Source organism: Podarcis raffonei, chromosome 9 (assembly GCF_027172205.1).
Source record: "Podarcis raffonei isolate rPodRaf1 chromosome 9, rPodRaf1.pri, whole genome shotgun sequence".
In the NCBI taxonomy this organism is placed as follows: Eukaryota; Metazoa; Chordata; class Lepidosauria; order Squamata; family Lacertidae; genus Podarcis; species Podarcis raffonei.
The window spans coordinates 19,903,550-19,928,032 of NC_070610.1; the positions used below are offsets into that span (position 1 = coordinate 19,903,550).

Below are 24,483 nucleotides of genomic sequence, written 5' to 3' on the forward strand. Positions count from 1 at the left end.
TTAGAAAAGGATTTGAGTAATTTCCTTTAGTGAAACGCTATGGCTGCCAGTGATCTTTTCTTGCTCAATGTTTGACAGCATTATCTAACAGCCCGAGACCATGGCTTGGAGTTAGATAACGCAGTCAGTGACCCCTCTGCACAGCCTTGGACATTTACCTCTTTGCTGGGTCAGCCTCTGCTGACGTAACTGACAAAATGATCCGTCGCATCCTATCTATCACAAAGGGGAGCATCATCAAACAGCCAGAAACCAATTACATTAAAGGTCAGCATTCCACCCACTTTGCCGTGATGAAACACCCACAGCATAGAGAAAGAGGCAAACAATTTGGAATAACTGCGATTGCGCTGCCAAAATGTCTTCCTTCAATTAATTATCTTATTAGAGAATTCTCAGTGTCATCAGTGCTATCAAAAGATGCAGGAGTATAGCTCTACAATATTGGAAGAATACTGTGTTTTTTCTGATGGTGAACCTGTTTCAGTCAACATAGGAGCCAACTCCTAGGGGCCAAGGGGTCTTCGGTTCCCCCCAATAAAATACTTGAGGGGGCTACCCCCCGAAGTTTATGGGCACTGCCATTCAAATGATGTGTATGTCCTGTGTCAGGTGATCAATTTTTTTGTGGGACGGGGCTTACCTGCCCCCTTTTATTCAAGTTGACATCTCTGGCAGTCAATAAAATGATTTTCACAATTCATTTGGTGGACAGTTTCCCCCCAGAAATGAAAGAGAAGGTATAATAACACACTGGTCCATTTACTAAATTAATGTAATTCTGGAGACACAACCATTTCGATGATCAGTTTTGCTTAGCACAAAGCTGTGAGCATGAGGCTGCTGCATTCCTCACCTGGTCCTCCTGCTGCTACATGGCCATGAGTGAAATCATGGTTTGGCTCAGCATGACATGCAAACCAGGCCTTTTTACGCACAACACCTTTGTGCGACAGTGTTAGAAATTAGCCAGGTGCATTTCACGACTGGCGTGGGTTCAATAGCTAACAAGTGGAGATCTCTGGATACCAGGTTGGTGACAGACATCTCTACCGGGCTGGCTCCTCCAACTTCCTTAAGCAGGGAAGCAGAAGAGCTTATTTATGGCATTTATATCCCACCTTTTTCTCCAAGGGGTATATGGTTCACTCCCCTCCTCAGTTAATCCCTACAACGACCCTATGATGTTAAGATGTTGCGACTGGCCCAAGGTCACTCAGTGAGTTTCATGACTGAGTGGGGATTTGAACCCTGTTCTCCCAGGTCCTAGTCCAACACTCTATCCACTACACCACCCTGGCTTCCTAGAGTACTTCTGCTATGGGGCAGCTATATAAATTAAGCAGGTACATAAATATAGGGAAAGCAAAATGTCACTTAGAGAAGGATCTGAAGTATTCTTCTTGAAGCTTGAATTTGTTTTATTCTGGATTGTTTTATTTGATGTTTTAATGTGTTGTAAACGGCTTTGGGGTTGCTGTTTTTTAAAGTAGCATAGAAAATAAACAAATAACGACAGCAACAATAACAACAATAAACATAACGGGGGGGTGGCACCTAGACATTTTGTTGTGACAACCATAACCCAGGTTTCAGGTGCCATTAGGCAATTAGCTTATGTATCTGAGTTTTCAACACTCCTTTGCTAGATCCCGATATGTCATCATCACAAAGCCAAATTCCTCCCTCCCCTCCCACCTTGACACCAAACTATTAAGGAAACTGGAAACTCTGTGTACATATCCCATACCTGTGTGCAGTCCACTACCTGCAGGTGAGCCATGAGTGAGAACTGGACAGGCTACATGGGAGACGACCCTAGGTCTTCCGGTCTCCAGTCTGACACACTGACTGGATGCTGAAAGGGGAAATGTGCACTTAGGCCATATTGGGACCCCATCACATGCAGGCATTAGTCCCACCTGGAAAGGTTATGTCTAATGTGCTATACAAAAGTACCTAGAAATCTCATACGCTATCTTGGACCCAATAATTATTAGCAAATACATTTCTAAAGTTTACTTTGAATTTGCACAGAAATACCGGAAGACGACGATTCCATCCACAGTACTCTCGAAGGTACAGAGCTCACACACATAAAGCAAGAGCCGATTGACGTAGGTAAGTCAACCATTTGCCACGTGAATTTGTAAACTCTTCCATCCTCATTTCAGTACAGAGGTTTTACTTTTAAAAGATAGTTAGCTTTAACTATTTAGCTTTTTTATATGTATAACTCAGTGTGCTTCTCATGCAACACTAAACTGTGGTTCAGCGGTATGTGGATGAACCTCAGCAAATCTCGTTCCAAATCATCAGGAAGAGGATTTCTGCTGAGTTTTCTTTCAGTTTCAAAAAATCTTGGCTTAGCATGATGTGCGAACCAGTAATTCTGGTTTACAGTGGGCCATACCCACTTCAGCCATGTGACTCTGAGAGCACTGATCAAGAGCAAATGCAGCCCTTGGGACAAAAATGGTGAGCCACTCCTGGGCTAAAGGAACAAAGAATGGGCGTTCACAGACTTCACACCTATGATCAAGACTATTTCCAAGTCTTAGCTCTCTGTGACAATTCTGTTCATGACCTCAGGGAATTCCTCAAGTGAACTTCCATGGGAAATCAAGACTGAGAGACCTTAAATATGGTCATGCAAGACACCTTAATCTTCAACCCTAAGCACACTTTATAAAGAAGTCAGTGGTACCTCGGGTTACAAATGCTTCGGGTTACAAACTCCGCTAACCCAGAAGTAGTACCTCAGGTTGCGAACTTTGCCCCAGGATGAGAACAGAAACCACGGCGCAGCGACAGAGGGAGGCCCCATTAGTGAAAGCACGCCTCAGGTTAAGAACCATTTCGGGTTAAGAATGGACCTCTGGAACAAATTATGTTTGTAACCTGAGGTACCACTGTACAGTTACGTGCTGGGCCTCCGCGCACATAGGCGAAAACCGCTTAAGTGGAGAACCAGTGTTGAAGCTCTGGGACCAGCTGGAGGTTGGAGGTCAGATGAGCAGTGGTGGTTGTGCTACCCTGAGCTTCAGCTGCTAGGTAGAGAGGCTGAGCAGCTCTCAGGGCTCTTTGGGGATTCCTCCACCTTGACTGAAGTCCTCTTTGGGCTCTGGGGAGGGTCTCTTAGTGAGCCACAAGGACTCTCCAGCTCTCTTCCATTTCCTGGTATGTATGTATCTATGTATGTATGTATGTATGTATGTATGTATGTATGTATGTATTTATTTATTTATTGATTGGCACTGCAGGTATATGTGGTCACAAACAAGTCAATTGCACATGAATGGGAGGACGCCTGTACATGCCATCAACTTTACTTCCACACAAACATGCACAGAAATGCATGCTGGATTAGGGATCTGCAATACAGCACTCTGCTATCTATATTTATTGTCTCTCGACCCCTTAAATCCAGGAACTGATGTAGGGTGAAAGGACCTTAAAGACAAATTTGGTGTTTTTAGGGACAACCAGTAAGCAATGTGTACAGATCACATAAATGCTATGGTGAAATACCACATTAAAATAGTTCAGCGAAGGAAACATTGGACTCAATGCAGCCTTGCTTCCATAGAGGGAACACAACATTTGTGCAAGTTGAAAGACAGAATCACATCACATGAGTGCAATGAAATATTCCACACAGTAGTAATGCAAATGATAAAGTATCATGTGAACTGATTCCCTTTCTGCAAAATGCCTGCTCTGTTTTGGACATGTACACTCCATTTGAGGAAATTAGCTGCATGAAATCAGCAGCACACAAATTCCTTTGCCCAAAGAAATGATAAGTAGTAGTTCAAAAAAAGGGTAAATACTGAGTACTTCAGAACAAGCCAAGCATCCCCCCCAACCCCATTCTGGGCTCTAAAACTGAAGGCTAAACAAAATCTTACAAAGCAAACATGGGGCCCAGACCTGTACTTCATTCATAGTGCAAACATGTAGGCTGGGCTGAAGGATTTGCAAAGGAGAGTCAGCAGGCTTCACCAATTCTTTTCTGCAAATGCCTTCCCCTGGTGCAGTCCTGAAACCAAAAGCATTTCATGGAGAAAGCCTTCCCTAGGGTGGGAGATATTTGAAGCTCTTCCTCTTTGCAGTCCTCCCCTATAAGTGGCCCACAATTGCATCTACAGTTATTTTCAGAAAAGGGGCGGTCAGGACCATATATTTGCCAACATGATCTCTAATGGTCTTTACTTGGAGAAAAAACAAAAAAAAATTTTCCTTCCAGTAGCACCTTAAAGACCAACTAAGTTAGTTCTTGGTATGAGCTTTCGTGTGCATGCACACTTCTTCAGATACCATGCACACGAAAGCTCATACCAAGAACTAACTTAGTTGGTCTTTAAGGTGCTACTGGAAGGAAAAAAAAATTTTGTTTTGACTATGGCAGACCAACATGGCTACCTATCTGTAACTTGACTTGGAGAGCGTGGTATAAAGGCACATGATGCAGCAAAGCCTGGGAACTGCAAGTGCGGGAAAATAAGTGCCACTTCTACTGTGCCATATGAAGAGAACGTGGAGCAAAATCTGTGAAAGGACCAAGATATTTGGAACACACATTTCCCCACACAGGCAAGAGCCCCAAGCGCCTTCCCACATTACAAGAGAGTGCCTGTTCTACCCATGCACCAAAATGAAGTGGGAAATGAGGTAGCAGAGATCTGAGGCTCCCAAATAGATGGATCCCTGGTTCTTGAATGCTTCTGTGCTGAGTGGCCATGAGACTTAATTTATACAGGCCCAGATTACAGCCAACGCGTAGCGAACAAGCTGTCTGTCACAAGCACAAACTGCTGTTTTAAACACTTCCCAAGCCACTTTAGGAAGGATTATGGAGGACTGTAAAGTTACTGTATTTTTTGCTCTATAAGACTCACTTTTCCCCTCCTAAAAAGTAAGGGGAAATGTGTGTGCGTCTTATGGAGTGAATGCAGGCTGTGCAGCTATCCCAGAAGCCAGAACAGCAAGAGGGATCACTGTTTTTGCTGCACAGCGCTCCCTCTCGCTGTTCTAGCTTCTGGCTTAGCCGCGCAAAGCCTCTTCAGGGCAGGGGGAGCCTTCATCCCGCTGGCCTGAGGAGTCTTCGCACGGCTATCCCAGAAGCCAGAACAGCAAGAGGGATCGCTGCACAGTGAAAACAGTGATCCCTCTTGCTGTTCTGGCTTTTGGGATTCAGAATATTTTTTTCTTGTTTTCCTCCTCCAAAAACTAGGTGCGTCTTATGGTCTGGTGCGTCTTATGGAGCGAAAAATACGGTACATTCATGTCCACCATACATACACATGGTGTAATCTAGAACAAAATTGAAAGTACTGTCCATGCCTGGGTGATTATATGAACAAATCCTTAACAACAACAACAACAACAACAACAATATTATTATTATTATTATTATTATTATTATTATTATTATTATTATTATTTCTACCCCGCCCATCTGGCTGGGTTTCTCCAGTCACTCTGGGGGGCTTCCAACAGGTGGTTAAAAATACATTAAACCATCAGTCATTAAAAACTTCCCTAAACAGGGCTGCCTTCAGATGTCATCTAAATGTCATATAGTTGTTTATTTCTTTGACATCTGATGGGAGGGCATTCCACAGAGCAGGCGCCACTACTGAGAAGGCCTTCTGCCTGGTTCTCTGTAACTTCGCTTTTCCCTGTAACGTCTAACTTGTGACTATTTCTGTGCATGCCTTCCCCTGTCCTGATTTCAGAAGTTATGAAGCAGTATAACTGAAGCTGTATATATCATATGCCAAAAGCATCTGAATTTGGTTGTGCAATCTAAAAGGCTTATGTAAATGTTACACAATTTACATGTTTTGTCCCAAATTGCAACGTTTGCATTTGAAATTCTGGCAAGTAGCGGAAGGGAAAACATATTAATATTAAAAACAGCAACACACACACTCTAAACAACGCCCCCCCCCCAAATAGTACCCCAACCCAAGTCCATTGAGCAGCCTCAGCTTTTGTGATTGGAGTCAGTCAAGGCCCTGCCCTGCCCTCCCAGGCCAGGTGGGGATAAGGCCTGCGAGGCAGGGAGCAGGTCTTCCAGGACTCACAGCCAATATTGTTTTGTTTGGGATAGATTTAACAGGGAAACAATATTTTCATTTACTTTATACATTAACAGTGTCATTCTGCTCATGAAAGGAAACCGCCCCCCAGTTTTCACAGTTCCTGTGTGCTTGGGAGTAGACGAAAATAAGATGTTTCTATTCAGACAGATAAATGTGAACTCAGATGTGAGTTGAATGAAAAGTGGGTTTTCTCGCTTTCCCCCAAATACTGGTGTGTTGTTGTTTTTTTATATTCAGCTACTCTGAGCAGTAGCAGTTTCAAACAAAAAGTCATCAAGACACCATTCAGAGGCTTTTTGAATGTTTTAGCCAAGGCGACTAATTGGACTCTGGTGCTTTGAAGTATCCTACACTTGAGTAGCTCAACTTGAAAGACAGATTTCTCCTCCTAAGGGACAAACCATACCTCATGTGCCAGAAACCCTTTTGGACATCTATACTGAAATCAAGCATACACTGTATCATACCAAGAGCATAATAACAGAGCTTGTTATAATCAGATCAGAAATGTAGGCGAATTTGGAAAATAATGACCCTCTAAAAGGGTAAGACAAGGTATCTGTTTAAGGCTGCAGTTCTCTGTACACTGAACGGAGAGCAAATCCAGTTGACTCCAGTAGGAGTTGTTTCCCAGTAAGCATGCATAGATTGGATTGGGCTGCACAAAACTCTTAGGTTAGATTCAGACCAGATTACTAACGGTAATACTTTGTGGTTTTTAAGAAAGCAGTTGTTTACCAGATGAAATATGAAATTTTGTTACAAGACAACAAAGCCAGATAAGCAGGGTATTATTATTATTATTAATGAGTTATAATTTTTTAATACTACAAGTGAAAGGCATGCAAAGGAAGAGTGAAGGCTGCCATGGAGCTACAGATTAAGCCTGACCATGACAGTCCAAGCTATAGCTCCACTCACACACAACTGTTGTGGACATTATTTGCGGCTCTGCCCAGTTGTAGGAACCTCACTGGCTTTTTGCAATGCAGCCTTTTGTAGGATGCCAGGCCTACAGCTGGGCCACTTGGCAGCCCTCTGTCTAGCTTATGATGCTATTTGCCAAAGGCTGCAAGGTGGATAAATTATTTTTGAAATAATAGATTGTGCATACATATGATAGTGCCTACACACTTTGCATGTTTAGGTCAACATTTTGAAAAGAAGGTAGGGAAAGTTATGGAGAGAATTGAAAGGAGGCATGTGTCAGGGAACTGCCATCGGAGCCTAGGGTGGAGGTAAGGCTACCTGACGATGCAGGAGAAGGAACCAGCAGGGAGAGAGAGAGAGCTTCCTTGGAGGAAGGAAATAGGAGGGACACCAGGAAGAAAGAGGAGGCTGCGGAGGGAGGGCTCCGAGACTCTTCCACAGAGAGCAGCAGGGAGAGCCCCGGACCTCCGTTGGGCACGCCCACTCTGCGCAGGAGACTTCCGCGCAGAGAGGCTAGGCGGAGACTTGGAGTGAAGGAATTTTTATGTTGGAAGAAGTTCAGAAAACGCCTACTAACGGATTCTGCCAGTGACTGAGACAGTCATGGAGAAAGGGCTGTCCAGCCAGGGAAAGGTTTATCCAGGCAACACTGTCTAGAGCTGCAGCACCCTTTACGCACAAGCAACCCCAATTCCCTTTACAGCATGTTTACCATTCCTGTCTTTTTCTGAAACAGCTCATCCTGCTCAATAATATTAATGTAGAAGTGTGGGAAACACAGCTTCAAATTTTATTTCAATTACAGTGGTACCTCAGGTTAAGTACTTAATATGTTCTGGAGGTCTGTACTTAACCTGAAACAGTTCTTAACTTGAAGCACCACTTTAGCTAATGGGGCCTCCTGCTGCCGCCGCGCCAGAGCACGATTTCTGTTCTCATCCTGAAGCAAAGTTCTTAACCTGAAGCACTATTTCTGGGTTAGCGGAGTCTGTAACCTGAAGCATATGTAACCTGAAGCGTATGTAACCTGAGGTACCACTGTATTGCTGTTTTAACTGCAATTCTAGATGTAGATTGATGAGAAAGGCCCAATAACAGAAGCTATGCTTCATTTTTTTTAAAATTGTCATTTTAAAAATAGATGATGATTCTATCAGTACAACCTCTGAGGACGTACCTGGGTTTTCAATGTGTAAACAGATAACAGGGGCAGGTAAGTGACTGGTCCTTTGCTTTGGGTTGAGGGGCAGCGGGAGGAGGAGGCTGTCAAGACCCTCCTTCGTGGATTCTGGTCCCTGGTCTTACGCCTCTACACTTTCCTAGTTCTCAGTATCGTACATTCGTAACAAACAAAATTGTTGCAACATTCAGTGTTAACATGCATGTTTCCCAATGCAGAACCTGAATTTTTTTCAAATAGGATTCTGGATTCCTGGGCAGTTTATAATCCTGTTGCTGCCCTGAAGCACACTCAACTCTAGTCATTATCATGATTAGGGAATATCTATAAAGTCACATTTGATTCCGTCCCTCCCCGTTACATTATATGACATGTCTGAAGGAGCTTTCTGAAACATGAAGACCACAGTTCTAGACACACTTCCCTGAGACTTAAGTCTCGCTCAACTTAACAAAGCTTAATTGCTTCTGAATAACTGGAAAGTTACAATACGTAACACACATGTAGAGAATAAACCCCACTGAACAAAGTGAGATTTACTTTTGAGTAAACATGGCTAGGGTTGTACTGGCAGCCTTGGATACAAGCTTTGATTCTTTTGGGGTTCCCCACCCCTACAAAGTAGAGTACGTCCATGAGCAAGAGAAGTGGTACTTATAGCTGTGGCTGCACATCCTCTTAATTCTTCCTAGTTTCTCCTGTGTGAACCAGCTCTAAGGAACCATGTTAAGGTGGATGCTCGGATTCTGAAAATCTGGCCATATGCTATGGCTGGACAATTGGTTCACCATCAAAATACACTCCAGCCTTCTATGCCCCTCTCACATATGGATAGCCAAAGTCAGAAGCACCCTGTTCAATACAGAAAGATTTCTGTGCCAAAGTAATACAGTATGCCAAACAAGATGCAATATTCTACAGCACACTCAGAAAGCAAGTTTACTCTTCCGATTTGGATTTTTCCCGCGTTGATACATGGTGGATCTAATTCAGAACATTTTCTGTTGCCTTTAAAGTGTTTCCCAAATTTGGGTCTCCAGCTGTTTTTGGACTCCAACTCCCATCATCCCAAGCTAGCAAGACAAGCGGTCAGGGATGATGGGAATTGTAGTTCAAAAAACAGCTGGAGTCCCAAGTTTGGGAAACACTGCTTTAAAACAAGGGTAGAGAACCTGTGGCTCTCTAAATGCAGTTGGACTCCAACTCCCATCAGCCCCAATGGTTAGGGATAATGGGAGCTGTAGTCCAATATCTGAAGGACCACAGGTACTTCATCTTAGCTTTAAAAAGGAAAAATAAAGTTGTGGTTGTTTCAGTTTCTGATTATTAATCTATTATCGGTTATTTATTTTATTTTGAACTTTCAGACCATCAAATGTCCTTAAACGAAGCACAGAATCACTTTAGAGTTATTACAATTAACGACACAGGAGCAGGAAAGCACTGGTGTGACAATGAAGTCAAAGCTCTGATAAATATTTGGTCCGATGAGGAGATACAGCAAATGCTTGAAGGAGCAACAAGGAATAAAGAAATATTTGAGGAGATTGCCAGAAGGCTAATGAAGGTTGGAATAGACAGAGACTGGAAGCAGTGCCGCACAAAATACAAAAACTTAAAATATGAGTATCGTGCGTTGCAAAAAGAAAACGACCAGGTTGGCAATGCAAGAAAGAGGATGAGGTTTTACGATGAAATCGACTGCATTTTGAGAAGCCAGCCCTCAGGTATGCATATCTGGAGAACTGATAAAACTAATTTTAGGTGAAGACACCGAGGACATAACTAACTAAAGCAGCAATGTGTAAAAGTTCGTTTGAAATATTATATGCCTCATACAAGTTAATATTACTGGAAGGTGACAGTAAGTTGTAGTTCAATGACCAATACAGAAAAATGAGAGCATGGTTATACAGCCTACAAACAGACCATTAATCATTTTACTAAGCAGCTGGCAGAGGAAGAGCATGGAAACCAAATGGAATTGGGAAAGAGAAATGCAGATATCTGTTCTTTCTCAATCAACCCACTCATGGAATGGAATTACTTATTGCCTGTAGCTACCAGATAAACTGGTAAATACAAGGCTGAATTAATCTTGCTCACCACTTTACTCAAATCTTGGGTTAAGCTGGAAGTCTGATTAGCACTAACTCCAGTGCCTGGGTTCGCTGTGATTACATTATCTAGGGGTATTGTGTTTGTCTGAACCAGCCCATTCTTTGTAAGAATAAAGCTACAAAGAAGTGAAGCTGGAGTTTAGGCATGTGGTTGTGGTTCAGCATTAGCAGACTGGAGCACAAAGTGAGAGATCCACCTTCCCTACTCCAGGTTTTCTGCATAGATGGAAAAGATTCAGACCCTCAAGTTCACTGGCATATTAAGAAAAAATTTGTGGGAAGAGAGACCCACCTCACTTTACACTGAGAATCTGTCTAGTTACTTTTTGAACTTGGACCAACAGTATTACATATAAATAAGAATGGTATTCATTTTGCCATTATACTAATAAAAACTGGTGTCCCAGTCTGCTTCTTCCTTAGGGCTTCAAGTTGTCTTCTTCGAGCTAACACTTCAGCTGTGTATTTATTATTAGGACCCATCTTTCTTAACATTTTGTCACAGAACACTTCTTGTCTTTTTAAAGAGACAGCTGCAGAAGTTACCACAGACACAGCCCCACTGAGCGTCAAAAGAAAAGCCTCTCAGGATGGTAAGAATTTATTTGCATTGTTACACTATTTTGAAGGGCAGATTGATGACACAAATCCACAAGAGAATAAATCTCTAATGCGTTCATTTTCATCTGTGTCAAGTGCTTTGTGCACACTAAACCTGAAGAGAACAAACATCTGGATAGGAAACAAGGATGGATAAAGAAATCTGCCTTTTGTGTGTACAGGTTGCAAGGGATGCTATTGTGCATGCAGGTAAGCTGCCTGACAAACATGGCTATGGATTCATGAGGCTGAATTGTAATCACATGCAACCCTATCCAAACCAGCCCACCACATCATTCCTGCAGAATACAAAAGATGGTGCACATGCTCCTCTGCCTTCCACAGCAAATGTAAACACTTATCTTCATATGCTGTCTAGAGCCACTGTATACTCTGGTTCATGCCCAAGAAAGTGCCAGGCTTGCACACTCCCTCTTCCTCACCTTACACAGCCGGGTCCATAATGTTAAGACATGAATCTTCAAATAAAGTCAGCAGAAATCTACCTCTTTGCTGCATTGGGAGGGAATGCATTAGGTGTAATGTGTGAGCCCAGTACTTTGCTTGGACTCATTGGCACTCATGCACATAGCACAAAAAACCATGATTTAGCGTTACATGCAAACGCAGCCATGAAGCTATATAAGCAGCAGTGATTTACATCAATGATGCAACTAACTCATTAACAAGCAAACTCAAAAGGACAACGGCATACCAACATAAAATCCCAAAGTTTGCAGAAATACAAAATATATTTTTATTTTAAAAAAAGAAAAAACATAACCCCAACATAACCCAAGGAGAATTGAGCATGTTCATGGCCACAGATTTCTGGCCAGTGGGGGGAAGAAACATATAACTAGGGAGAAGAGGAATGGAAGGGCTATGGCTGACAGGCACTTTGTACATGCGCAGTCCACATGGCACCCTTTCGTTGAAGATCTCACTCACAAAAGTATCCCATGTACCTACCTCTATGAGCTCCTTTGAGGAATGGCAGGATACAAATGTGATAAATAAATGTTACTGTTCACCCTCTAGCAAGTTTAACAATACATCATTCCATTGGTCCTCATGACTTGCCTATTGACGCATGCTAGATTCAAATGAGTTAATCTCTTCAATTCAAATTGTCACTAATCTCTTAAATTGCTTTTTTCCCTTTTATAGACCCCTCACCCATTCAGTTTAAGAAAAGTGTTTCTGAGAACTTAACAATCCAGTCGCAAGGTGTGTCTGACAGCATGCGTACTGTAATCAAGAGCCGAAGGATGCTTCTAGAGAGATTTTACAAGCAGGAAGAAATGCAAGATACCAGCAGAACACAGATGAACAGCAGCATCCCTGCAGTGAAACAGGTTGGTTTAATCCCCCCCCCCCAAATATAAACATGTTTGTTAAAAAAAAAGTTGCATACCGCTTGATGGTAACAAGACCTCTCTAAGCAGTTTGCTAGAAACATTAGCGTTGCAAACAGTTGAAAACAAGAAAAACATGTAAAGAACATGCCAAAAAGAATGCAGCGAAGCTATCTCCCTGATGTCAATAGCCAGGGAGCAGCGAATATAAGTGCTACTACACTAAAAGAATGATTTCTTCTTCTTCTAATAATAATAATAATAATAATAATAATTTATTATTAAGTGTGGAACAAGTATTATGTGGCATCTGTAACAGTGCTGGGTCCACACATCAAAACCATTAAATGGGCACATATGATGTAAGGCGATCCTGCCAGTCAATTGGTCCCAAGCTGTTAGGGGAATTATATACCAATAGCTGAACTTGGCCCAGGAACAGATTTGCAATGAGTGCAGATCTCTGAAGCAAGGGGAGCCCCACAGAGGGTGCATTGCATTGATCAAATCTTTAAGTCACCAATGCTTGAACTGCTGTGGTCAAGTTCTCCTGATCCAGGAACAGTTCCAGCTTTTGCACAGCTGGTAAAAGATGCTTAGAAGTAAAGCGACTCTTGGTTGACAGCAATGAAAAGCTAGTAGCCCATGATCCAAAATCAAACACACACACACACACCTGCTGCCAGATAAACAGTGAAATTATTGGCCAGATTAACAAACTTAATTGCATAGAAAATTCATAAAAATGAAGAAATCCTTGCTTTTTCCTGTAGTTTTTCCCCAGAGTAGTAAATTGTGCTAGTCTGTTGTTTAAATAAGGAATTAACACAGAATCCTGGCAGAACCTTTCATGGATCAGAAAACACACACAAAAAAGCACATTTGACAAAGCCAGTGCAACTTCACACAGTCACCCGTGCCACAATAGTTTTGTAGTCTTTAAGCTGCCAGTGAACTGTTGGTTTTGCTGTTAATTACACAGGCTATCACAACAAAACTGCTCTGTGCTTTGCATTCCTAAAATTTCAAATACTTTAGTTTGTCAGAAGCCCATGCACGTCTAAATTTGTTTCCAGCATCCCACTTTCCATTATATGGTATGAGACTTCATCCTTTAGTAAAATTTCCCATTCTACAGTAATTCAAAGCTCTCAGACTACAGTCTTCTGTAGGTGGTAAAACCGAAAACGCAATTCAATGGAAGCAAGTTTAAAGCGATGCACATTGGGGCAATCTTTTATTTCACATGTATGCTCGTGGGGGTCTGAACTGACCAGGAATGAGACCTTGGGGTCATAGGAGACAGCTCTATGAAGATGGCAACCCAATGTGCTGCAGCTTTGAAAAAGGCAAATTCCATGTTAGGGATAATTAGGAAAGTAATTGAAAACTGCTGATATCATGCCATTATACAAATCTATGGTGTGACTGCTTTTGGAATACTCTGTACAGTTCTGGATTCCTCACTTCAAAACAGATATTGTAAAGTTGGAAAAGGTTCAGAAAAGGACAACCCAAATGATCAAAGGGGTGGAGCGACTCCCCGTACAAGGAAATGTTGCAGTGCTTGGGACTTAAATCCTGGACACCACCCTTAATGTCAAAAACGACCCTCTAAAAATCAGGCCAGAGGAAAAAATTGTAGCCGTTTCCCCAAGGACCTGAAAAGTTATGTAGGCGAGGTCAGGGGAGGATTTTTATTCTCCAGAAATGAACTGATAAAGCACATTTTCTGAAAGCACGAGAAATCTTATCTTTTGAAATGAAGTAACTCTTTATATACTCTACAACGACAGAAAGCAAAAAGGGCCAAAACATAAAGAACCAAAAAAACCCCTCTAAAAATTATTTATATTTTGCAACAGTGGTTAATGCAAACTGTGAGGGCACAGCTTCCCTCCTTTTTCCTTGTAACGAATCTCATGGCTGTTCCATTAAAATGTTACCATGCATGCTGCCTGCCAGATGTTCAGATTGGGAGGCAGCCTCGCAAATGTTCTGATTGGGAGTAAGTGGAATGTGTTCAGAAACTCCCATAGTCTGTGGACATCCCATTCCTGCCAAAGTATTTCTCAAAATGGAGCGTCTGTTGGAAAAAAATTAACAAACCCAAAGCTTGTTCCAAAAGGCATGTTGCAGAACAGCCTGGGTCAAGGACTCACATGACGTCTCCCCCCCCGCCCAACTTTTATTAATTAACATGGATTAAGTGACTGGATCAAGATATTCATAATATTGCTCAGTCTTCTGTCTTTGTTGGACAACCTAGTTTTGTAACAGGTTTTATAACTAACAAACCCTACCTCGTGTTTGCAAGTAACAAAAAGGCTAGATTTGATAGATGAACAGCTTGCGGTGGTTTTGCATAGCAGATGAAGTATGTATGTTTCAGGCCCTGCAACAGACAGCCTTTGTATATGAACACATGAAGCATGAATCCTATAAAGGATGTTATTAGTATTTAGGCTTTAGGGTACCCCCAAGAACTCAAGTATGTTGAGTTGTACATCCTAATGTACAGGCAACTCCCTGTTTGCATGGGAGTGGCGTTCTGGGTCACCATGTACAATGGTGGACTGTGCATAAGCCAGCCCCACCTATTTTTCTGGCCACTTCCAGGTCGACCATGATGTGCGCATACACAGTCATTGGATGCACATAAATTGGATGCACATAAATCGGTTATTGCCTGTACATGGTTGAGACCTGTGACGTTTTTTGTAGAAATTGGCCTCAACACAAAACTTCAGAAGGACTTACCCATGTACCCATTATAAGGTATATGGTGAAGCCAAACACTAATTGTTGTGGGAATGCGTCCTAAGGTTTCTAACATACCAAACCTCAAGTATCGTATTATTTTTAGGAAGGATTTCCTAAACAGACACTGTTGTTGGCTGAAAGGCCTATTCACTCACTTCATGAGACTGAAACCTCCATCTCGTATGGAAAGGTTTCTGGACACTTAAGCAAGCATTATTTTTAATGTGCCTTTCTCAAATCAGATGTCATCAAAGTCCCCTTCCCCATTTCATTATCTTCAGTTTAATCATATGATTCGTGGCAGAACTAATGCCATTTTGTGTGAAGCAGCAACATATACAACAGGTAATTTGCAGTGTGATTTTAAGAGGTCTTTCTCCAAATTGCACCCTGACTTCATTCAAAGGGTGCAAGGAGGCCATCGCCTTTCATTTCTCTGCTCAAGTCACATATGAAGCAAGCAAGTAGTGATGGGTCTTGGACAGTAAAAGTACCATGCAAGAGTCCTCCCATCCTGTTTCACTGTAACTCAACCCACCATCCCAGGCTCTTTTCTCTGTTCTTGTCTCACTGTCAAAGTGAGAACCAACCATCAGTAGGGAGGTGAAAAACAGGAGTGGGGGTGCCCACCTCCTGTACACTTTTTACAGATTAGATTGTTAGTGCCGATTCATGTGAATACATCACTGTTGCCAAAAACGAAATGTCTCAATGTCTAAAACTATGCAAACGTATTGGCCTGATTATTCATACGTAATACTAAGTCACAGTTTAGTGTTGCAAGCACAAGCCTTGGGCTCATGCATGCCCCCAGATGCCTCTTCTTGCTTGTGAAGCCTGGAATGAGCACTGGGGGCCAAGGGCAAGCCCTGCTAAAACGATAAGGCCCTTCTGCACCTCTTTGGTGCTTTGCTTCGGACTTGCATCACCATACTGGTTTGTATTCCTGGTCTGTTTCCTGATACTAAGTCAGAATTCCCCAGGTTGGGCTAACAGGGAATTCTGGCTTAATGCAAACCATAATTGAAGTGCTAAAGTAAGGGGATGGGCTGTCTGCTTCAACACTTGTTCTTGGCTTTAAAAATCATGGAACGATAATTTAAACCAGACCACAATGTTCAAGCCAAGAACTATGGCCAAGGTAATTTGTGGTTTAGGAAACTGAAACAAGCCAGGATCATTAACCACTGTTTGAAACTATTTTGTTTTTCTGAACCATGGCTAACGCTAACCAGTTTGTGGTTGGGGAACAGAGCTTAACCATGAGTCCCTGTTTGGATGGTGTGCATGCTAAACTAAACTTTGGCATAGTGCAAGACAGCAGCAAAGAGGACTGTGGAGCAAAGTGTTTGTGAGTTCCTCTCTAGGAGCCCACATGCTCTTGCTAAACTAAAGCTTGGCTTACTGTGTCACACAAACCAAGCTAGTGTTGTTTCTTGTGCAGGGGGTACTAATCTATGATTTGGCGTAATGTGTGAATGCATCCAAGGGTACATGACTCTGTGAAGTTGACATGTACTCTACTAGAGAGGTTTTTGACCTTTTTGAGTCCATGGCTCCCTTAACCAACTACATTCTTTCTGCAGCACCCCTGTTATGTCACCCCTTGCCTGCAGAGCTGGCAGCCTCTCACGCTTTTTCAAACACCCTTCCTTATGGAGTGTTCCCTCAGCCTCCTCTCCTCTCCTTGGGAGTCTTCTGGGCAGCTACTGCTGCTGCCCCTGATCTCTGAGCTGCCCCCCCTCGCCCCAAAGAGAGGTGCCTCCCAGAGGCACTATTTGCCTGCAGAGCTTATAGCCAGGTGTGCAGAGCTTATAGCCAAGTCTTGGGGAGGCAGAGATGCAAGAGGACATTAGAGGAGGAAGGGAAGGAAAGAGGGACAGAGGCCAATGCTGCCCTTGGTACCTATCATTCTAGGCACCTCAGGGTGACATGACAAATTAAATGGTCCATGCACAAGAATGAAGAGATATTAAGGACTGACAAGTCAGTAGAGAGGAGAAAAGGTCAGGCAGCTATGGAAGTATGAGCTATATGTAGTGGTAAAGGTAAAGGTACCCCTGACCATTAGGTCCAGTCACTGACGACTCTGGGGTTGACCGCTCATCTCGCTCTACAGGCCGAAGGAGCCGGCATTTGTCCGCAGACAGATTCCGGGTCATGTGGCCAGCATGACTAAGTTGCTTCTGGTGAACCAGAGAGGTGCATGGAAACGCCGTTTACCTTCCCACCGGAACAGTACCTATTTATCTACTTGCACTTGATGTGCTTTCGAACTGCTAGGTGGGCAGGAGCTGGGACCAAACAAGGGGAGCTCACCCCGTCGCAGGGATTCAAACTGCCAATCTTCCGATCAGCAAGCCCTAGGCTCTGTGGTTTAGACCACAGCGCCACCCACGTCCCTCATATGTAGGGGTAGGGCCTAGCAATAGAGGGATGCAGCTCACCTCCGGTTTTAGGGTAAAATTAGCGCATACACAAAATGAACTATTATATTGTTCTATTTTTACCACTGTGGTGTGTGCCATTATTATTTTCAGGGTGTTTGGTCATATTTGGCTAGATGAGACAAGCCAATGTTTAGCGAGTATTTTGATGACAAAGCAAGCCCCAAGCAGAGATGTGCAGCACAGTCCTATGCACATTTACTCAAAAGTCAAGTCCCACTGACTTTCCTAGTTTTTGCTTCCCAGCAAATGTGCATAAGATTGCAGTGTTCAGGTGCTCAGAACCTTACGAATCATTGTCAGACATGGTCAGCGCATTGGAAGTGCAGTGCCTAATTAAATGGGTCCTTCTTGATGGAAGAGTTGGAGCTGCTGTTGCTACAGTTTTACGTATCTCTCTTCGCACCCCTCTAATTTCCCATGAGCAGCAATTGGGCTACAGTCACACCCTGCATTTAAAATTCTATACCACTTTATAAACAGTCATGGTTCTCCCTTCCCCAAGAATTCTAGGCCCTGTAGTTTATTAAGGAAGCTAAGAGTTGTTAGGAGACCCCCCCCCCAATACCCTCACAGAGCTACAATTTCCAGAGTTCCCACAGAAGAGGGGTTGATTGTTAAATTACTCCAGGATTCGTAGCTCTGAGAATCTTGGGGACTGTGGCCTGTTCAGGGTGCTGGAGACATAGCTCTGCGAGGGGGTAAATCTGAGTTTCCAGGCGTGTTTGGGGGAGGCAATGGGCTTTAAATGCATGGTGTGTTCACAGCCACAATGATGCATTCTGCATAGTTCCTGCCCTGCATCTATATATGTAAAAACATCATGAGATAAACAAGAGTGCTTGTGCTCTAGCATGCATTAGCCAAGCAGGAAATTAAGCTGTTCCAAGTGCTTAGACGAAACAATAGAGTTTGTGGCAGGATATAATGGGAGTTCACACGGTTCTGAGTATGACAATAATTAGGATCTGGATGCTGTGCAAATTTGATGCCAGCCCTGGTTTTGCATACAGCTGCAGTTCTAAACTTACCTGCAACTACCGGACTTTAATGTAGGGAACTGCAGCAAAAAATCCTGCATACATTTACAAAGGCAAAACCCAGGAAATCAATTCCACTCAGCACACGCGTGCATGGAGGTGGGACACGGCTTTGCGCTTCTTTACTGCCTCTCGGCGCAGCCCGATCCTAGGAATGCACAACCCAAAAACCCCAATCCCGCTCCCACCGGTTTAAATGCACTTTCTCCCCAGCAGCTGCATACAGTCTGGCGTGCGGTTGCATGCAACAGTTGCCTTTGTAGGGAGCTTGCCCTAACGGGGTGCATCGAGCCCCCACAACCTGCGCCCAGGCCTTCCAAGCAACCCACCCCCACCCCGCTTCCCCAGACCGCCTGCACCACCCCCCGCCGTGCCCCCTACCTGTGCTGCAGCCCCACTAGCCCCAGCGTGATCACATGGGGCACGTCCAGCTCCGTGGGCCACAGGCCGGAGGCGATGCACCCGAACACGCCGCACTCCTCCCGAATCCCCAGCTCCTCGAATTCCATGGTGCCCGAGCGAACACGTGTTGTTGTCAGCGCAGCTGCTTCTGTTATTGCCGCTGCTGCCTCCTGCCGCCGCGGCCGCCTGGGTTTGAGGGGGGGGGGCGGAGGAGGAGGAGAAGGAGGCGGCGGCCTCAGAGGCGCGAGTTCCTCTCCGCGCCCACCCCTTGCGCCCGCCTCATTTACATGCATACATTACGAACGGGGCGAAATTCCCCGCCTCGGGGCTGCTCCGCGCGCCCGCGTGGTGGAGTTGCTTTCCCCACCCCAGAGGAGCAAGAGAGGTCGCCTTCGGGGCGGGGAGAGGGGGCTACTTTGTATCTGCCTTTGGACACAAGTTAGCTCCCGCTCGCTCTTTCTCTCTCTCTCCACAAGTTAACTTTGTTTCCCTCTCTCTTTCTCTCTGCGCGCGCGCTTGCTTCTGAGGGCGAGTTTTGCCCAGTGGCTCCGAGAGTGTAAATGGCTGGCTGAAGTGCTGAGGAGACCGCGAAGGGCGGAGGGAGCTGGGCTTTGCGCGCGACGGAAGGGGTCCCCCAGCTTATGGAAACGGGGTTTGAGGGAATAAAGGGGTGGGGAGGAGACTTCGGTTTTCGCGCGGGGGAAGGGGGCGTCGGCGGGCGCTCGCCTCAGATTGGAGGAGCGCTACCAAAGGGTTGTGAGCGGGGGGGGTGTGTGTTAAAAACATCCCTCCCTCCGTGTGTGGAGGAAAGGGGGCTGGAAGGCAGGATGTGGCCCCGGCGGAGAGTTTTAGGTGGCCCAACCCCTTCCCTTCCCCAATGAGGTGGGAGCATTGGCGGGTTTCTGCAACCGCGCCCCGCCCCTCTTGGCCGCCCCCTTCCGCTGTCCCCCCCCCCCACCTTCGTACGCAGGCCCAAAAGTGCCTCCGGACTCCGAACGCGCTTCTTTTTCGGGTCGCTTCCCTCGCGCGCTGCTAACTTGGTTTTGTTCTCTCCTAGGCGTCTCTCCAGGCGGTCTCTGCGATGCCTCCCATACGCTCAGGTGAGTCGCTTCGCCCGCGCTGCCGGAGGGAAAGAGCTGTTGCCTGCATCCAGCAGTTGCCCCTCGCCAGCGACCTGCCCGCGTAGTATAATAATATCCCACCTCCCCATGTGGATTGCAGGGAAATCGTGTCTTCGGTACTCCCCGGGCTTTGTTTCAAAAGTTTCTTGCGGGAGGAAACTGGTACACAGCCTTAACGTGCGTTATACCTATAGGCAGATTCCTTTTTTCATGGAGGACATTTTCTCCTGAGATTCTTCTGCGGGCACTGTGCAGATCTGCTGCTTGAGAAAGGGGAGTTTCAAAAGTTTTATGTTGCTTAGTCAGATTTCACTTTAGTTGCGCTTGTCTTTTTGTCAAATGCTCTACTGACGACTAAGGTGAATAATCCAGTGCTCCCCCCACCCCCAGTTCCTTTGTATAAGAAGCAACACTTGCAATTGTGTTGATTTCACATGCCTCAGATTGTTTTCACAGTCTGTGTGTGCTGGTCAAGCAGTTGAAATTTGCTATAAAACAAGGAGTGCATGCAGTTATTTTGATGCATGTAGTGTTGCATGAGATCCTCTGCATGCTTTCTGTGCAGGAGGTGCAGGTTAAAATGCCCTTGGGCATTTTCATAGATATTACTGGAATTTGAGTGTGTCTCTCAACGTTGCAGTGTGGAGCGCTCATGCCCTGAGTTCCAGCCAGCCAAGTTTTAATGGACTACATAAGGATCCACACGTGAAGAATGGAGTTTCTATTGTACAATATACCGTATTTTTCACTCTATAAGACACACCATACCACAAGACGCACCTAGTTTTTGGAGGAGGAAAACAAGAAAAAATATATTCCGAATCTCAGAAGCCAGAACAGCAAGAGTGCAGCTGTGCAGTGAAAGCAGAGATCCCTCTTGCTGTTCTGGCTTCTGGGATAGCTGCGCAGACTGCATTCGCTCCATAAGACGCACACACATTTCCCCTTACTTTTTAGGAGGGAAAAAGTGAGTCTTATAGAGCAAAAAATACGGTAATTTGGTTTAAGGCAGGCTTCCTCAGCCTCAGCCCTCCAGATGTTTTGAGACTACAATTTCCATCATCCCTGACCACTGGTCCTGCTAGCTAGGGATCATGGGAGTTGTAGGCCAAAAACATCTGGAGGGCCGAGGTTGAGGAAGCCTGGTTTAAGGGATTTATACCGCATCCTTCTGAAGGTTCCCAGTGTGGACGAAAAGTTAAAATCTGAGTAAAGCTAGTGTTAAATTAATAGTAAAAAAAGCAGGCATCAGGAATAGAAACAAACAGTAAGAATAAAAGGAATGTACAAATGATTTTTTAAAAAATTATTAAAAGCCTGGTAATATAAAAGGCCCCTGGTGCTGAAATGACATCAGAGTAGGCCCCCCAGGGAGAGCATTTCATAATGAGGGTTTTATCAGCAAGTAGGCCCTTTCCTCTGCAGCCATCCTCTGTATGTCAGACGGCAGGAAAATCTAAAGGGCCTACTCAATATCTAACTTTATTTCCAGAAGCGAGTCTGGAAATAAACTGGGAACCAGTGTAGTTTGCAAACCACATGTACAATGTGGCTGTAACACTCAATAGCAGCTAACACCCTTGCAGCCGTATTTTGAACTAATTGCAGTTTCTGGACCATCTTCAGAATTACATCTGCTGTTCAGTCGTATGGTTATAAGCAAGTCCTGCCAAGGTCTTGCTCCAGGGAAGTTTTCGTAGTCTCTAATATTTGTCTCTTTTATCGTTTTGAATACTGTGTATCCGAAAATGTGAATGCAGCTAGCCTTGCAGTGAAAGTTGCATGCATATTAGTTGAGCTGGGATCCTTGCCATCCGATTTGCATCTGCTTTTGTGGAGGGACTGAGGTTTACCTCACAGTAAGATCCACTGAATAAAGTGCAAATTACTTCTGGGGGGGGGGGACATACAATAGGGTTCCAAGATGAAGGGTTGTAAGTTGCTAGGTTTCCTAATTGTATTGCAAAGCTGCTTTCAGAACCTAACAATTTATATTGTATTTTTCTATCCCCTCCAGAACTTAAACTTGGCAAAAAAATAAATGAGGGGAAAACAAAAGAAGTCTATGAATTGCCAAGTCTCCCGGGATGTGTTCTGCTTCAATCGAAAGACCAGATAACGGCCGGAAATGCAGCTAGAAAGGATCTCATGGAAGGGAAGGCCGCAATCTCAAATACAACAACAAGCTGTGTGTTTCAGTTGCTCCAGGAGGCTGGTAGGTGGTGGGAATTATGGAGCTGCATTGGGGGAAACCACTTACTGGCAAAACAGTGTATAGCAATAAAACCATCATCAGTCACTATGAGGCTACATCGCTTTGCAACTTATGAATACACTGTCCACCTGGTAATAGGGAATCTAGTATGTGTTAAGCACTATTTTGACCACATGGGATGCATTCTCAAGATTGCAACACCAACGTTTCTGGGGGAAATCGCCCATGTAAAAATGATAAAGCTACTCATTCTTTACACATAGGTTACATGGAATGCCTGGGTCCTCCAGTTCCACTGATGACATTTAAAGGCCTTGCTCAGGCAGTAGGCTTCAGCATGTATTTGCCCCTTATTTGTGACCAAATGAATTTTAAGCAGTTTAAAGCATTTCGCATTGTATGTTCAAAACAGATGCAACCCTAAATGTATTCATACTACATTTTGAGTGTTCAAACTACTTCACGTACATTAAGTCTTACAAACTCCATAGAAGGTATCCTGGTATTATCCAAATATTGCTAATGGGGAGATAGCAGAGGCTGAGGGGGAAGTATTTTAAAGCTACCTAGTGAGTTTGTGGGACATGGGTGGCGCTGTGGGTAAAACCTCAGTGCCTAGGACTTGCCAATCGTATGGTCGGCGGTTCGAATCCCCGCGGCGGGGTGAGCTCCCGTCGTTCGGTCCCAGCTCCTGCCCACCTAGCAGTTCGAAAGCACTCTTAAGTGCAAGTAGATAAATAGGTACCGCTTTATAGCGGGAAGGTAAACAGCGTTTCCGTTTGCTGCGCTGGTGCTGGCTCGCCAGAGCAGCTTAGTCACGCTGGCCACATGACCCGGAAGTGTCTTCGGACGGCACCGGCTCACGCCCTCTAGAGCGAGATGAGCATGCAACCCTAGAGTCAGATACGACTGGCCCGTACGGGCAGGGGTACCTTTACCTTTTAGTGAGTTTGTGGCTTGAGGTGAGAGTTGAACCAGGGACTCCCCAGTTACTACACTTCAGGTGAGACCAAATGCCAGTGCAGTTGAATATCCACTAGCACAGTGAGGCTTCTCCCACCACCTGGTGTACCCCCCCCCCCATATCTGAAGGGTTGATGGAGGCTCTGGGGCAGATTTTATGAGTCTCCTTATGGCTTATCTGAGTGTGTGTGGATTATTCCGAAGAATTTGGGCCACGATTGCAGTCGTGGCCAGTAGCCTTGTATTACAACCTTTGTACATTAAAGTCTGTAGGACAAAGAATAGCCCTTGCAAACTATAGGTTATTCAAAAGTTCTAATAAAACTTGCATCATTATATTAGAATGAGCTTTTCGAACTTGCTTCAGCCCAGTGTGCTGTGAGGAAATGGCGGTATTGAGCAAGCACTTTGGTTTAAAAATTAACTCGATTAGAGCCCTTTCTCCTACTTCAAAGTGAACCCCCCTGAACCATCGAAACTTTGCTGGTTTAAACATTGCCTACCTTTTTGGAGGCAAGAAGGTCTGTATCTCTTCCAGATTAGTGCTGCAGATTCCCAAGCTGAACTAAATGCTGCACTCCCAGAATAGGTGAAGGTGTTCCTTTTGGGAAGAGATTGCTGTGTAAACTACATCGTTTAATCTTTCCCCCCACTCTTCCTCAAAGAGCATAAAAACCTAATAAGAGTTGGGTGAACCAGGCCAATGGTCCATCTAGTCTTGCATTCTGTTCTCACAATGGCCAACAAGATGCCTGTGGGAAACTCACAAGCAGGACATGAGTTTTCTCCCCTCCCCCAGTTTCCACCAACTGATACAGTGGTACCTCGGGTTAAGTACTTAATTTGTTCCAGAGGTCTGTTCTTAACCTGAGGTACCACTTTAGCTAATGGGGCCTCCTACTGCTGCCGCGCCACTGAAGCACGATTTCTGTTCTCATCCTGAAGCAAAGTTCTTAACCTGAGGTACTATTTCTGGGTTAGCGGAGTCTGTAACCTGAAGCGTATGTAACCTGAGGTACCACTGTACTGGCTCTAAAGCTTTATTTACTGTATTACCTGCTCCTTCTCAAAGATTCATAATATTCTCCTGCTACCTGGTCCTTGACAGCAACTAACAGGTTTGAGCCATAGTGGTTGCCAAACATCTTGTATTAACTTGTATGGAATGCCGAGGCTGAAATCCTATGCATGTGGAAGTAAAGCTCATGGACACAATGGGATGGGCTTCTAAGTT

General features: G+C 44.5%; 2 protein-coding genes across 5 annotated transcripts in view; one reads left to right on the forward strand and one right to left on the reverse strand.

The window, feature by feature from the left end:
* PPAT (phosphoribosyl pyrophosphate amidotransferase) overlaps nt 1-19,844 on the reverse strand; it is a 44,933-nt gene extending 25,089 nt beyond the window's left edge. The window contains exon 1 of the mRNA XM_053403122.1: nt 18,930-19,844. Coding sequence (XP_053259097.1) covers nt 18,930-19,243 — 314 coding nt within the window. The 5' untranslated portion in view covers nt 19,244-19,844. The remainder of the gene's footprint in view (nt 1-18,929) is intronic.
* The window catches only part of PAICS (phosphoribosylaminoimidazole carboxylase and phosphoribosylaminoimidazolesuccinocarboxamide synthase), a 39,875-nt gene that overhangs the window by 9,603 nt on the left and 5,789 nt on the right, over nt 1-24,483 (forward strand). For 2 of the 4 annotated variants that reach the window (XM_053403105.1, XM_053403106.1), the window contains exons 6-12: nt 2,038-2,121; nt 8,182-8,253; nt 9,588-9,947; nt 10,817-10,933; nt 12,111-12,298; nt 20,008-20,050; nt 22,089-22,286. In XM_053403105.1, coding sequence (XP_053259080.1) covers nt 2,038-2,121; nt 8,182-8,253; nt 9,588-9,947; nt 10,817-10,933; nt 12,111-12,298; nt 20,008-20,050; nt 22,089-22,286 — 1,062 coding nt within the window. The remainder of the gene's footprint in view (nt 1-2,037; nt 2,122-8,181; nt 8,254-9,587; nt 9,948-10,816; nt 10,934-12,110; nt 12,299-20,007; nt 20,051-22,088; nt 22,287-24,483) is intronic. The other 2 variants (XM_053403107.1, XM_053403108.1) reach the window with 2 other exon arrangements.